A 12,069-nucleotide genomic window follows, 5' to 3' on the forward strand; every position below is an offset into this window, starting at 1 on the left:
CCTTATTGTTCAAATTTTTTTTTAATTGCTTGCACTATGCCAGATCAACCCATCTTTGATGCCTACCTATGACGGATCAAAATGTATCATCATGGATGATATCATCTCTGATGGGTTAAAGTAAATCCTGGCGTAGATGAGGCTCAAGAAAATGCCCTGTTACAGTAAATAACTCATCTATGACGGATCTATATAAGGACCCGATACATAACGTTTCTAACGAGCTCACATATAGGGCCGTCATATATGACCTATTACTCGTGGTGGGTGTTGAGTTTTCACCCGTCACGAGTGGGATACTTCACCTTAAACGTGTTCAAATCTTATACCGTTGATGGTGATTAAAAAAAACCCACCCCCACCCTAGGGGCCCGCTAGCCTGCTCGCCCCTTCTCCTCCCCTCATCTTCTCTCTCTTATATCTTCCTCCGCCAGCGCACCCATCCCTCCCGCCTGATCGCCACCCGCCACCCTCCCTCCCGACCCCTGGCTGTCGCGGCCTTCTTCCCATGATTGCCGTCCACCGGATCTAGCCTCCACGAACGTTGTCATCTCCTTCGCCCACTGTTGGTGGTTTGCTCGTCTCGTCAGCCCCGAGCTCCTTGGCGCCAGGTCCGGTCTCCATGTGGTTGGGGACCAACGGATCTAGACGCCTCCATGCATGCTCCGCTTGTCGCCTTCTTCGCCCTCTGTCCCAAATCGTCGGCCACCACCTCATCCAGATCTGCTCAAGCGCCGACAACCCGCCTTAGCACCTTTGACAACCCGCATCAGCACCTTATAACTTATAAGTAGTGGGAGAAGGTGCTAAGGCGGGTCGTCGGTGCTCGAGCGGATCCGTATGAGGCAGCGGTTGACGATCTTGGGACAGATCAACGAGAATAGAACACGAATAAAAAACTTTATCGAGTAGTGGTTTCTCATCATTGTCAAGCTCGACGCCAGAAACTGTCATTCTCTTATAAGGTGCGCTAAAATTTAAATTTTAAAACTATTTTTCATAAAATTTTATTTTAAGGATTGGTTTTTAAATCATTAAGAACACATATATAAAAAGTTTACCTATAAATTATTATTTCTACTAATAAATGGTACGACTTATAAGAGCAAGTTTAATAGTATAGTCAACTATTAGCTCCAAATCATCTATAGTCAATTTAATATCCAATTCATACAATAGTTACCTATAACATATACTCCCTCCATTTCTAAATATTTGACGTCGTTGACTTTTTTAAACATGTTTGATCATTCATTTTATTAAAAAAAATCAAGTAATTATTAATTATTTTCCTATCATTTGATTCATTGTTAAATATACTTTTATGTACATATATAGTTTTATATATTTCACAAAAGTTTTTGAATAATACGACTGGTTAAAGATGTGCTAAAAATTCAACGATGTCAAATATTTAGAAACGGAACGAGTAGTATACAATTAATACCTGATCCTACTTGTCATACACATATTTATCTTATAGCTCGTTACTCTTCTCTCTCATATTTTATCTTCTCGAAATATATTTATAGCTAATTTATAGTCCGCTATTGTACCCGCTCTAATTAGCGTCAGGCGAAGCTTCTCAACAGAAAAGCCAAGCAAACGTTTCGGGCTACGTTCACCTGTGATCAGACCGGCCCAAACAATGATGGGCCGAGCCAGGCCGGGGCCGGGCCGGGTTCCCATAAATATTTAATGCTACGGTTGAAAATGGCTGTGCCACAGACAGGTAGGTCCCACGGGCACGGCCACATCCCCCTCCCCCCTTCTTCCATCCTCGCATCATAAAAATCCATATTCTTCTCCTTCTTCTCCCTCCGCGTCGCATTCGCATCACCCCCCCGAAACCCTAGACCCACCACCACCACCACCATCCCCGAGCTCGCGGAGAGGCAGCGAGAGCGAGAGGTAGCTGCTAGTAGGCGTCGGGCGAGGAGATGTACGCGGACCAGATCTCCACCGGCCGGAAGCGCTCCATCCACGACCGCATCGACGGCGACCAGCCCGCCGCCCGCGCTGGCGCCGGCGCCGGCGGCCGGGGGGCCCGTAACCCGCCGTCCAAGAGGTCAGCGCGGAGCAGCTCCAGTCTCCTCCTCCTCTTCCCTCCCTACCGTCCTCTCCTCCGCGGCATATGCTCTTTGCATCTAAGTACCTCGCTCTGTTCCTTCGTGGCTGGCGCGCTGTGTGTAGCTTAGGAATACGCGTAGCGTAGTTTTGATCTTGTCGCGAGGAATGATTGTGGCTTTTAAAGCTTCGGTGTCCTCGTTTCTTTGTTGTGAGAGGAGCTGAATATCACCGTGTTTGTGGTTGAAATTGTGCTGTGCGTGCCCACCCTTTTTTACTTCCTGATTGCGTGTTGACAATGATCTTGTTGCGGGCGAGCGGTACCACGCATAGTTTGTATTGATACCAATTAAGTCGGTGTAATGCGTGAATTTCAGTTATATAGGCTTTTGGTATGTTTGCACTTGGAGCTTCTTTGTTTGGAAGTTAAAAGTCCAAAATTTTCTCTTACCAAAAAAGGATTTGTGATTCCACGTGGTGTGTACGGTAGTGTCGGCTTACAGCTTACAACAGGATTTTCCTGTTGTTACTACTTATGACTTATGAGATGTCCTAACCAAGCCACATCGGGTCTGCTGTCCTTTTTTGTTGCAAAAAGTCTTAACTTTGAACTAGTTATAGTAAATTGTAGTGCTTATAGAAGGAACTACAACTTTTAAGTAGTCGTTTGGTTTCCATGGTTATTAGTGAGGTATTTTCCAGAAGACAGCGGTGCCTCCCGATGTTGGAAAGTCAGCCCTTGATGTTTGATAGTTTTTTTCCCTAACAAAGGTGTCCGACCATTTGTTGTGTTGATGCTTACATCAGTTCTATTATCGTGTTCCAACTGATCATTGTAGGCAAAATTTGTTGAAACTGAGCCATGGTATGTTTAATCCTGTTTATAAAAGGTGCATGATCTTTATTGTCATGCTTATCTAGAAGTTAGTCTTTCTTTATTGAATCACATAACTTTTATTGTGCACAACACTACCATTCCTGTATGCCCATTTCACTTGGCTAGCTAATTATTAAAACCGTAGATCCTTATATTCTGTAGGCAACGGCAAACTGATGAAAAATGGAAGCATGATCTTTACCGGGAAGACGATGAACCAGCTTCAAGTAATAAAAGAAAGAAGTTTTTGATGTACCTTAAATAAAGACAGGCCTTTTGTATTCTTATTTAATTCTTATCTGCCTGTGCATTATGTTAAGAATCAATTGATCCACGGGATTTGCGATTGAAGCTTCAGAAGAAAAGCTCTCAGCAAAGCTTTGCTGGCCAAAGGGGTTCTGGTGTACGTGATCTACGTGAGATGCTTTCTGGAACAATGCACCCACAGCCAGTCAATGCGGACCCTCCAAAGGCAAAGCCATCATCAGAGATCGTGAAAGTCACAAGGCGTGAAAATGCAGATGTAATGCCTGTACGTCAAAGTAAGAAAGTACCAAAACCGACGTCATCGAAGAAGACATCTCAGCCGAAGGTAAGGGTTATGTTTGTTGTAATGGGTGCCACATGTATATAGTTTTCCAGTATTTAGTTGGATCTCATTCTCAGTTGTTTGCAATTAGCTTGAGAGACTGCTTTTTTGGTAACTACTTTTATTTTGATGTCCAGAATGAAACTTGTAGTAATAGTTTTGAGAAAATTTCTTATTTACCATATAATATAACTCCAATCCCTTATTTTCCAATGGAAAATTGATCTTCCCTCGAATGCCACTAGTTCATTTTGTCTTCCTTTATTTGCCACTTTCGTCATCTTGCTGTTGACTGTAGTCTGTACTGCACCACTGGGGAGCGGCATTATTGATATGCGAAAATCTTTTCTTCTTCGATTAGCTTCAGCAAGGCAGCTAATCCCTCCACTGCAGCTGTTTCCTCCTCCTTGAATGCATGGCGAGCACTTCCCTTCTGTCAAAGCACTTGGGTAGGTGTCCTTGTTGGTGGTGTCAATTTAGCCTAACTTATCAAACAAAAACATTCGAGTTGGTGGTGCCAATTTAGCCAACTCAACAAAAACAATCGAGCCATGCGCAGCAATGATAATTTGAACGGTTAGTACACTCTTGACTCCCATCCAAGTCCCAACCACCATGACCAAAAAAAGAAAATTATTAGCAGCTTAGCTAGAGGACCTATGCCTAGCAGATTAAGGCCCTGCTTGCGGGAGCTTAAGATTCTGAGAAGCAGTTGATGGGAATCTGGAAAAACTGGGTTTCCTAGCTTCTGGCTTCTAGGTCATTTATCTGGATTCTACAACTAGATTCTCAGAATATGCGAAAATCTGGACTGTTTGGGGGAGCTTCTGACAGCTGCAGTTTCTCTTGTTCTAGGAGAAGCTGCAGCTGTCAGAAGCTCCCCCAAACATGGCCTAAAGCTTGTTGGGATCTGGTAGATCCAACATTGTTGGGACATGGTTCTAGAATTACTATACTCAATTGATGCTTGATTTAATCATGTCTTGTAGCCTAGACTTTTTATCCCCACATAATCTAGAAAGCATGGTCAACCAAGCATTAATCTATCCTCCATCCATCCCCCCACAAGAAACAATGGGTACAGATCCACGATAGCTGAATTCTTCATGCTGGCTCTTGGCTCTGAGTGCTCTGCAGAGGTGGAGGAGATGGATTCAGCTGTAACGGCTGACTTGCCAAAACTGCTAGCCTGATAAGTGATGTGGAGAAGTGCTGCCTTCGTAGGTTCATCTTGTTGCCTATGAACGCACTGATCTTCTGCAGATATGGACAGGAGATAGAGATTGAGTTCACAGGCAAGCACTATGTTTGTGAGGGTAGAAAAGGAGTTCTTTTTCCAAAGATGTTTAATAGTCCCTTGACTTAAGGGAAGACAAAAATGAACTGATGGGCAATGGCAAATAGGGTAAGATCGTTTTTCACATGGCAAGTAAACAATTTTGGTTAGCATTTTTTTTTTTTAGAAATGTTATCCCTGGTTTTATTGAAAGCATGGTTCTGTTGATTGGGTTAATCTTTTATGGCAAATAGTGAATTTTCTAACACTTTTGGATTTCTTGTGCTGATGTTTGTTTCACTATGTTGTGCTCTTTGGAGATAAGAGTAACTCCAGGTCCTGTCATGATCTTGTTGTGTAAATAGGTGTTGAATTTTAATCTTTTATCGAGGAATTTTGGGATCTGTTCATTTCATTGTCATTTAAATTGCCCCTTCAATTTGGAATGCCTTCTATTTTCTGTTTTAAGAGCGCCATTGCCATTCATTATACATTTCTGACTTCTGATCCTGTATATAAAATGATGTGCATAGAATTCTGGCCGAGCCCACTAGCCACTGGCTTACTAGTCACTGCTATTTAATCATAGGTACTTCTATAGTTGGAAACTTGAGTTGGTTTGGTAATTGGGAGAAGGCAAAATTGGTTATATAGCATCGAAAGTTAACGTTTTTGGTTTTATAGCACCGAAAGATACCGGTTCATTTTAATAGCACCCAAAGTTCACCCCGTTTCCATTTTTAACACTTTCGTCAATTCTCGATCGTTTTCCGTCCGCCTTGATTGCTATTGACCCAGCCACATACGCGATATGATGTTTCTACCCCTCATTGCCATGGACTCTACTTGTATCGCGTGCGTGGCTGGGTCAATAGCGATCAAGGCGAATGGAAAACGATCGAGAATTGACGGAAGTGTTAAAAATGGGAACGGGGTAAACTTTGGGTGCTATTAAAGTGAACCGGTATCTTTCGGTGCTATAAAACCAAAAACGTGAACTTTTGATGCTATATAACCAATTTTGCCTATAAAATTTCAAGGAAGTCATAGCTGATAAGCATGCTTCACAGTTTGTTTTGCATGAGGGAAGGCAAGAGTCACAGGAACCATATAATCTGTTAAAGGGCATCGGTAGGTTTCAGCATGAGAGTTTTTATGAGGGTATCTGAACTATTTTGTGCCAAATTTATGCCTAGTTAACCAGCTATGAATGTTGTATCCTGTTGACTAGATCCTTCACATGTTGTGCAAAGTATAGAATTAACTAATCGCAGCTGCAGTGACTTTGCTTATTTTCTTAACTAAACTTTCTTGGTATGGTTCAGATCCAACATCATTTTTTTTTTGTTGGGAATTCTTTATAGGCTGACAGTCCACTTGATATTTTCCTGAAATCTCTTGGACTTGAGAAGTACTCGATTACCTTCCAGGCAGAAGAGGTTTGATTATTTCCGTGAATGTGTAAATCATTTTGATGCCCTCTTTGATATTTATTTGGTTAATAGTTGTTTGTGTTGCAGGTTGACATGGCAGCCCTAAGACACATGACTGACAGTGATCTTAAAGCTTTGGGCATTCCGATGGTACATGCATTGCGCCTGAGATCTTTATTCTGTTTTCTGATTATTAATTCGCTCGTCAGTTAGATAAGTTTTGGGGGTCCTTGCTTCATCTCTCATTTAGCCATTTAAGAATAGTTGTAATCACCCATCACCCCAGGTCTTAAGCTAACTTTTTGTATAATCGTATGTGGAATCAACTATGAACTAGTTCACTTCACTCCATTTTTGTATAATCGTATGTGGAATCAGCTATGAACTAGTTCACTTCACTCCATATAAATTAGAATACATGTACTGGTATCATTTTTGCTGAGGAACTGGACTATAACCTTTGACTGTAGTACTGCATATGCATGTATATTTTGTTTCAGGATATAGGTGGCACCAAACTAATGTAAGTAAAGTTGAACATCAGCAAGCCTGCATTCTTTCTTATGCGCAAGTGTAAATTTGATTTAAGATGGAAACTTAAGGTGGGTGTTCTTTCAGGGTCCCCGGAAGAAGATCATGCTTGCCTTGGAATCGAGAGCGTAGGGAGGGCTGGCGTGTAATGTAGAAAGGCTGGGCGATTAGGAATTGTATGCTCCTCTGCTTGCTTGGTAAACCCAAAGTGTCCGCATGTCCTGGATACGGCGCAAGAACAAAAGCGCTGGGCGTCTTGTAATGCGTCTTCTGACTAGTTGAGCATTCCGCATTCTCAGCCAGTTTAGGATGTTTTAGAGGCTGGATGAAGGTTGACAATGTAATATTATTAGTCTCCTGTTAATTTTTATCTGGTCGGCTTGCTTGTCAGGACTCAGGACCAGCTGATTAATCAAATTGTTCATGCGGTACACAGTATTGGAGCTGTGCCGATGTTCTTGGGGTTGCTTTGCTGCTGTATACGATTATTATTCCATTGTTGTCTTCTCTCCATCGGAGGGAGGGGGATGACACATTTCAAACTACCTGAATTTTGGTTTATTATTATTATATACAAATTTGCGATCTCCTGCGTCGGTATCTTGTCTGTTGACTTGTTCTGTGGTCTTTGTTATCTGATGGATTGCTGCATTCTCCACAGTTGTCTCGTTCAAAATTTCAATTTTACTTTTATGATAGTAGTTTCTTATTAAACCTCCCCGATACTTAACATGGTGAATTGTTGCATTCTCCGCAGTTTTTTGGACAGTTTTTTTTTTTAGCAATATGCAAGATTTTCAAGTTGCTGGGAGAATTATACCACGTCTTTGAGCAAGAAGATCTGTGATACAATAATCCAATTCCAAATAGAACAAAAACACTTTGCTTGGAGAAATCTACCAGGGTCTGTCTCAAAAACCAGAAGAAATCATAAGTTTCCTACGATGGACTACTAGAGGTAGCAGATGATGAGCTCAGAATGAGTTCTTTTCAGCAATTTGAAACAACTTTCCTCGTTTTCAGTTAGCATGCTTTCGGTACCATTAAATGGTACTTTATAAAATGTATATAAAAGTTTCTTTAGAAAATCAAATAAATTTATTGTTTAAGCTTATAGTAGTTAATGCTTAATTAATCACTTGCTAAAAATAGTTCTTGTTTTCGTGTCGGAGATTAGCTCTGAGGCCCATTCTAAACATCAAATTACCCATTTTTCGTTAGCATGCTTCCTAAACTTTTTTCTAATGGCTATAAATTCAACTTTTAATCACACATGATTAATTACTTATTAATTATTACTACCTCCGTTTTTTAATAGATGACGCCGTTGACTTTTTCTCACATGTTTGACCATTCGTCTTATTTAAAAAATTTAAATAATTATAATTTATTTTGTTATGAGTTGTTTTATCACTCATAGTACTTTAAGTGTGATTTATATCTTATATATTTGCAAAAAAAAAAATTGAATAAGACGAATGGTCAAACATGTGAGAAAAAGTCAACGGCGTCATCTATTAAAAAACGGATGGAGTATAAATTTTAAAAAATGGGTTCATTTTTCTTTAATTTTTAAAGAAACTTTTTTTTAGAAAATACTAATTTCTTTGCTCCGGTTTTTATGCCCCTTAACGATTTTGCTAAACATCTCCCGCGTGATTTTTTTCCTGGCATTTGACGTTTTTTTGCCACATGATCTTTGCACAAGGCATAGAAGCCCACGAACAGCCCAGCAGCCCATCATCATGCCTAACCCTGATTGCTAACTCCAACCCCGGTCCACTCACTGCCCCACACGACCACGCCCGCACTCGTTCCCCGTTCACATCACATCGCACACACGCCACGCCGCTTGGATCCGGGTCCGTGGCCAGCACTCGCACCGCCACAGCGCACGATGCATTTGATAAAAAATAATGTGTAAGTAAATATGTACTTATTATTTTCTTTAAAATATAAAATTACAGTTCTATATAACTAAATTTACATTTGTAAATTCAGTTGATTTGACATGTAAGTGCACTGTAATTTTGATAAAAATAATGTGTAAGTAAATATGTACTTATTATTTTCTTTAAAATATAAAATTACAGTCCTATAGAACTAAAATTACATTTGTAAATTTAGTTGATTTAACATGTAAGTGCACTGTAATTTTGATAAAAATAATGTGTAAGTAAATATGTACTTATTATTTTCTTTAAAATATAAAATTACAGTCTTATATAACTAAAATTACATATGTAAATTTAGTTGATATGACTGTAAGTAAATTTGCATTAGTTATTTTATTTCAAATATAAAATTACAGTCCTATATAACTAAAGGGACAATTTCGTTTCTGCCCCTACTCTGATGTCTAATATTAATTTTACCCCTACTTTTTAGAGTTTTCGTTTTTACCCTTACTTTTTTGAACTGAACGCTTGTTTCGCCCCTACTTTGGATGGTGAAGTTAACGGTGTTAAGTAATTGATAAAATGACATTTATACCCTCTCATGTATGCTCATTAATTGTGTTTTTGTCCCCATTTTATGCGTGTAGCTTTAGAACTTTATTTTTTTAGTATATTTCAAATTACATGAAGCACATTGACTAATATTTAAAGGGAACAGATAATTACATTTTACAAAATGTTGTCAAAATTTTGTTTAAGTTCTATCAAAATGATGAAATTTTGTCAAAATTCCATCAAATTCAGAATTTTTTCAAATTGTTATATTAGTCAATGTGGTCATCTAATTTTAAATATACTCTCAAAAATAAAGTTCCAAAGCTACATGTATAAAATGGGGACAAAAACACAATTAATGAACATACATGAGAGGGTATAAACATTATTTTATCAATTACTTAACACCGTTAACTTCACCATCCAAAGTAGGGGCAAAACAAACATTCAGTTCAGAAAAGTGAGGGTAAAAACGAAAACTCTAAAAATTAGGGGTAAAATCAATGTTAGACATTGAAGTAGGGGTAGAAACGAAATTGCCCCATAACTAAAATTACATATGTAAATTTAGTTGATATGATATGTAAGTGCACTGTAATTTTGATAGAAGTATTGTGTAAGTAAATTTGTATTAGCTATTTTATTTTGTAATCCGTTGGATGCAAATCTAAGGGAAGAAAAAAATCTGGGTCAAAAAATCACCCGAGTGATGAATAGGCGGTCCCGCCGCTTAAAGCAAGAACGAACGAAGCCGCTGTTGAACGGGGGCCTTTGTTGGGCCTGAGGCCCAGAAGAGCAGAGCCCACTCACCAACACGAGAAACCCTAAAAGCTAGACAGAGCGTCTTCTCCATCCATCCATCCATATATATAACCAGCGCCGCCTCCCTTTCTCTCCACATCTCAAACCCCCGATCCAATCCGCTCCTCTCTTCCTGAATCATGATCTGTATGGAGTCCCCCCCTAGCTTCTGAATCCGCTGGCTGCTTTGCTTTTGATTTTCTTCTTGCTGTTTGATTTTGGTTTGGTTTGGTTTGATTTGGGTTGGTGGTTTGCTCGCTGGTACAGCGGCGGCGAGCGCGGAGTAACCACGGCGCTCGGCGCCCCTTCCTGAGGCCAGCCACATTAGTTTTAGCCGATCATCTGACCGAGCGTCTCCTCGATTTCTCCCCACGGATTCGCTCTTGTCAAGATCTGGCACATCCACAATCCTCTTCTTCTCCACCACCATCAAGTCAACCGAAATCTTACTACTAGCTTCCGCCCGCGGATTTGATTTGGATGGATTTTTTTTTCTTTTTATTTGTTTTTGGGGTCTGCTTCTCGTTCATCGTTTGAGCTGGTGATGTGGTGCCAAGGATGAGCAAATCAATCTGTTCCTCGGTCACCTCCCATACCCAGCGAGATGGAAGGAGGATTCCGGCAGCCATTCTTTGCAGCTACGGGTGAGCTCGGATTTGAATCTCTCTCTCTCTTCCCTGTGCTCACCCATGCCCCGGCTGCCACATTATTTATTACCAACTCGCACACATGCTTTCCTTTCCCATTTCGAAATAAATCTCAATCTTTCACCTCAAATTTGATTCTTTTTACTACATTTTTTTTAGGATTTTGGCATTCTTCTTGAGGAAGTAAAAACATTATTTTGGAGAAAAAACATTTTTTTGTTTTGCTTTTCTTTCACTGCCTTGAATTAGTACTGACGCGTGGGACCCATGTGTAAGTCAGGTGGCAGCGTGGCACCCCTATTGGGATGAGCTGGCACAGTTACACGCCTGGGAGATCGATCACCAGGTGCCCTTTCGTTACATGCGCCGCGGCTCATCTCAATCGTGGCTTGTGTACATCAGGGCTTCACATTTTTTATTTCTTTCTTTCTTTCTGCTTGTTCATCGGTATCAGGAATGCTGGAAAAAAACAGTTGATACTGATGCCTCCTTGAGCAGAAATTTTGGGGCAAGTTAGAGCAGTGAACAATCTTTGAACTCCAGATTGGACATTGTTTGTTTGAGCAAAACTTTGGATGGTTCCGATTTGGAAGAAGTGGAATTCATGCAATTATTTAAAGATGCTTGGTATTCATGCAGCATGGTGTAATTGTTCCAATATGTTTGCTGTTCGTTTCATGAGTTGATTGATGATGCCCCAGTGAAGATAAAGTTTCGGTCCGAAGATGATTTGGATTGTCTGGTTTTAGCTTCAAGCCTTCTTGTCATCTAACTTTGATAATTGGATGGCTTGTGGCTAAAACCATCACTGCTAAGAATCATCAGTGATGGCCAATAATAGCTATGAGATCTGAGGGGTAAAACTGCCACAGTACAATATATGCGTTCTTTGGAGTTATGTTTTATTTGGAGTTGCCCCACGAAGATAAAAATTGTGTTTGGATAATTGGATTTGCAGTTAGTTTTATCTTCAAGCCATCCTCTTGAATTTTTACGGTGTGTGTTGAGCCAAAACGCTAAATTTGAGCTGTTTACCTGGCACGGTTTACACGCCTGGGAGAGGAACAACCAGGGTTCGCGTATTGGACAATTGTTACTGTGTGGTAACCAATATTCTTTGACCTAGTTATTTAGACTTTTTAACAAAATGTATATATTCTTTAATAAAAGCAATTGAGAGTCTGCAAAGAGCAGCAGCGCATATATAACGGAAAGGGCGCTCGTCTGCATCATTTAAATCCATGCACAGCAGCAACACCATAGAACTGTGGTGATTCTCCATAGAACTCTTTGAGCGCCGGATTGGACGCTTCTGTGTGTTGCTTACAACCAACTCCGGTTATTTTGTCTATACACATCAGCAAGAAGGCCCCTACAAGGCTACAACGGATTGAG

At 40.3% G+C, this 12,069-nt stretch overlaps 1 protein-coding gene and 1 long non-coding RNA gene across 2 annotated transcripts; both read left to right on the forward strand.

The window, feature by feature from the left end:
- The first annotated feature begins 1,799 nt into the window (after positions 1 to 1,799).
- LOC4335618 (uncharacterized) lies at positions 1,800 to 7,211 on the forward strand. Its single transcript, XM_015781494.3, has 6 exons — positions 1,800 to 2,068; positions 3,107 to 3,171; positions 3,265 to 3,536; positions 6,174 to 6,248; positions 6,330 to 6,392; positions 6,861 to 7,211. The coding sequence occupies exons 1-6, from the start codon at positions 1,941 to 1,943 to the stop codon at positions 6,903 to 6,905; spliced, it is 648 nt and encodes a 215-aa protein (XP_015636980.1). The 5' UTR covers positions 1,800 to 1,940; the 3' UTR covers positions 6,906 to 7,211.
- Positions 7,212 to 10,123: 2,912 nt separating this feature from the next.
- LOC107280820 (uncharacterized) lies at positions 10,124 to 11,293 on the forward strand. The gene is made up of 2 exons (XR_001545642.3): positions 10,124 to 10,671; positions 10,955 to 11,293. It is a non-coding gene; the product is annotated as an uncharacterized lncRNA (long non-coding RNA).
- The last annotated feature ends 776 nt before the right edge of the window (positions 11,294 to 12,069 follow it).

The sequence above is a fragment of the Oryza sativa genome, chromosome 4 (genome assembly GCF_034140825.1).
Source record: "Oryza sativa Japonica Group chromosome 4, ASM3414082v1".
Classification (NCBI taxonomy): domain Eukaryota; kingdom Viridiplantae; phylum Streptophyta; class Magnoliopsida; order Poales; family Poaceae; genus Oryza; species Oryza sativa.